This window comes from Poecilia latipinna, unplaced genomic scaffold, assembly GCF_001443285.1.
Source record: "Poecilia latipinna isolate Pla-1442-1.1 unplaced genomic scaffold, P_latipinna-1.0 Scaffold563, whole genome shotgun sequence".
NCBI lineage: Eukaryota > Metazoa > Chordata > Actinopteri > Cyprinodontiformes > Poeciliidae > Poecilia > Poecilia latipinna.
Window position 1 is genome coordinate 309,556 of NW_015113179.1, and position 4,089 is coordinate 313,644.

The following is a 4,089-nucleotide window of genomic DNA, read 5'->3' on the forward strand; positions in this document are numbered from 1 at the left end:
TAAAGTGCTAAATCATGATACAAATTAATTGCACTGGTTTTTATCCTTTCAAATGTAATTCTTTTCTTCCTGTACTTTAAACAATATCTAAATAAATAACTATATATTAATACAAATGCTAAGAGTGTCTTTCTAATTGCAAACATCCTGCAAAACCTCAAGCATGTGACATGGTTTCATCTTACATCAACTTCAACAATCGAATGATACAAGTTCCATGTAAATCTTCCATCTTAGCTGTGAACGTCGTAGAGGAATATTTTTCTGAACTGTTTCAGAAGTATGTCTGAATGAAACAGATATTTCTTTCATTCAGTTTTATGCTCCTCAATCTGGAATAAACTTCAAGAAAACTGTAAAACTACGGACACACTGAGTTCATTTAAATCACAACTGAAACCTCACCAGATTAGAAACAACTGGAACATTGATGTTGCCCATCTTTACCTTCTGTACTTGGTAAGAGCCTTCTAGATTTACTTATGTAGCAATAAAGACTAATAAATGTTAACTTTTTCAATAGCTCATCCTTAAATCCAACATATCCTCTAACACACATAACTTTCACTTAATTCCTCTGCAATACACATCATGATCAACTCGCACAGACTCACACATTCTTTTAAAATTAAGCAAAACAACCAAACCTTAAGTTAAATGTGAACCCTTAGTTTTCTGACCTATCTTACCCCCATAAACTACACCTGGGAGCACATTTTGACATCTAACCTGGTAAATACACGCACAGTTTGCAACACCAGATTCCTTCATTTGAAAATCTTTATAAAATACGGAGGAAGCACATATTGATGCACCAAAACCCTTCATCGGGATATCCTACCCATTTCACACTGGTAGGTCGCACATGTTTATCTAGGAAATTCCCTGATTAGAAAATTTTACCTCTGTACATGGTGATGCACTAAATTATTTAATCAGAATTTCCAGCCTTCTTTTTAAATACAAAGGTATAGCAGTTCATGTCTTAACATTGTAATATCCTACCAATTTCTAAACATAAATGTTTGTAAGAATGAAACGGTTTCAAACAGGGGAAACAAGTTTTCATTGAAATTAAATTAAACGCAAAAATCTACAAATACAGATCCATGCAAACTCTTTTTTGCACATCAATACATTGTATGGCAGTCTTTATCCAATGTAGTGCAGTCAAAATGTCTCCACCGAACTGCAGACGTCACTGTGCACCTGACATGATTGGGTATGCTTTTTAATATGCTAACATGAAACCAGAGACATGCACAGCTTCAGTCACATGCAATATCACCATCAACATCTATTTAGCATGGTTTAATAAACAAAGCATTATTAAACTAAAATATTTTACAGTATAGGGACAAAACAAGATATTTTGTCCTGACTCACGTGGTCAGTGCCGAGCAGTGACTCTCGTTTACAGTATACAATATGGTAACAACATGCCAGACGACAAACTAAAGCCATTTATAAGTGTATTTACAAGCCACCAATCATGTAAACTTAAAACAAGAAGTAACAGAGCAGCTTAAAGAAACCCAGTCATGACATAAATTAAGCTTATCGTAGTTGATAAGAAATCTGCTGAGTAAGCAACCTGTGAGGTAACATCGATGCGAGCGTTGCCTCAAGGTGGGACATATTGCTGCGTAGCGGAGATAGCCAGAACACTGGCAGCACAACGGCGCGGATGCTGCTGCGGCCGCTGAGGGAAGCGGTGATGGCGGATCTCCGGTCTCCCCGACGCCTGAGCCGCTCGCGATTCTGCGCTGCAGAGTGTTTCTGGGAAGAGTCGATCTACCGAGGATCTCCAGCTTTTTCAGAACCGAGCTGCCAAGTATCGGTTACTTGAAAGTAAGTGGCTTTTTCTGACAACAGTCAGAGATTTTCCTTTGAAATATATAATGTCATCACTGACAGGCTTTGTTCGTGTGTGACCTGTTTGGGATTTAATTTGAGAGGGGCTGTGATGACTGATTGTTTGTGTTCTTACTTTTGCTGTGTCTAACTGTGAGGGTGAGAGGGTGCTTTCTGTTTTGAAACAGGTTAAATGAGTTTTGGACCAACATGTTCATTTTGCTTGAAATCCTTCATTTAGGTGCGTTCAAGGCTTGGAAAGCGCTTGATTTCTGCATAAAGTCCTTGACAGTGCTTGATATCCATACTGCACAGTTTCTTTAAATAAAATACAAATTAAACGTTTTATTAATAGCCTAAATTTGGAAACTTTTCTTGATTTAGGTCAGATACAATTACCACAGTGATTTCTGTTTCCCTAATGTCAGAAAACTTATCAAGAACATTTTCTGTAACTTTGTAATTGTGTTTAAGCATTTAATTTGAGCAGGAAGGTCATTTATCTAAAGATTTGTTCGTATTTGTTCAATATAACCAATATGTATTATTCCTAAAGGCTCAATGACATATCTGTGACTGAAATAACGCTCGGCTTATAACTATTTGAAATTGGGGGATTGTTTTGCTAAAGTAGTGTTTTGTTCTCAGGCCGGTCAGCTGTGTAAGGTGTGTCTTAAAGACATTTGAAAACATAAAATGTTGTCATAGTTTGTATGTGGCATAGAATGGAAAATACCATTCAAATAAATTACTAACAGTAATAAATGATATTGTCTTTCTTTTAGTTCATTGGTTTTGTTTTTATCTCCAAAGTGTGACGCTGGAATAGTTGGAAAACTTACCTTGAAAATGTTTTAAAAATGCTTGAAATTTACTTTGTGAAAAGTGAATGAACCCTGATTGTGTTTTTTTTTCTTGTGTGGCCATGAAAATGCAGTAAATTGTTCATAGTTGTGGAGGGAACACTGGCATCAAAAGGCTAATAACTTAATAGTCCTGTTAAATTCTGGGGCAACCGGATAATTTCTGTTTAAAATGTTTCTTGATCTCTGTGAACTTCCTCTGAGATATCTCCATCAGTTCAGTACATTTCTGTTGGGGGTCAGCGTTGGGTAAACATCAATGGTTTGGTTGTTTATTGTTCATAAAATAAACAACCACTACACCCTCTCAGTGTAGCGGGTGAATTTTACCAGATCATTCTGATACTGACATGCGGTTTGTTTTCCTAGCATCATATTTGTCTGAGTGTCACTGACAGGAAGACATAGGAGTGTTTGTAGTTCTAAAAGTTTTTGGTCATTTGTATACCAAACTGAATCTAAAGTATTGAGTATATTTACTGTATTATTACAGTATTTTATTCTGTATTTTGCCAGATTACGGTGATCTTCTGGGCATGATCATGGGGCTCAGGGTCCAGCAAAGTGTTAATCTGGCCCTGCTTGTGGTGAGACCCAAAACGTAAAGGCTGTTGCACGCTATGAGAAAATAAAACAAAGCAGTACCAGCTTTAGTAGTTCAGTTCATACAGACGCTGCTTCCAGTTGAGGTGAAGAGGAAAAACCAAACGATGTCCTAAGATGACGACGCAATCCTCCATCTGCTGTGCCAGGGTATAAGTCCAATAATCAATGTTCAGGAGAAGGGAAAGAAAGAAAAATATATAATTCATAGTCACTCTTCTGACAGTTTATTAACACTTCAGTTATGACTACCATATTTTCCGCACCTTACCGTAAGCCGCACCTACATTTTTTTTTTAAGAAACTGTAAACGTACATATATAAGCTGCACCGGGCTATAAGCCGCTGGTATCTCCACAGCTCTCGGTTTTCATAAGGACGCAGCTAAGGGAGCATCCTAATAAATCTGCTGGATATATTAAGGACACAGCCCTGCATCTCCAAAGCCGAACCATGGTTTCGTTCACACCGAGCTTACGTGCAGCAGCTCTATTTCCCTCCTGTACTACCAGATTGATAGGTTTCAACTTAAAAGAGTCATCTTTTCCTTCATGTGGTTTCCATGATGAGGGGGTATGAGTTTGAAAACATTTCCCCATCGTGCCTGCTGCTAGCATGTGCTTGTCCTAAATAAAAATCTGCACTTTCTTCTTTGATTTCCAATTTTGACTTCCAATGATTCACTTCCTGCTAAATAGCCCCCTGGTGGTTGAAGAAAAATTCACAGAAAAGCTGCACTGGACTATAAGTTGCATGATTCAAAGCTTAG

At 37.5% G+C, this 4,089-nt stretch overlaps 1 protein-coding gene across 1 annotated transcript in view; it reads left to right on the plus strand.

Annotated features, from left to right (window-relative positions):
• The window catches only part of LOC106953142 (uncharacterized), a 23,626-nt gene extending 23,336 nt beyond the window's left edge, over window positions 1-290 (plus strand). Inside the window, exon 32 of the mRNA XM_015041705.1 lies at window positions 238-290. Coding sequence (XP_014897191.1) covers window positions 238-290 — 53 coding nt within the window. The remainder of the gene's footprint in view (window positions 1-237) is intronic.
• Window positions 291-4,089: the final 3,799 nt, after the last annotated feature.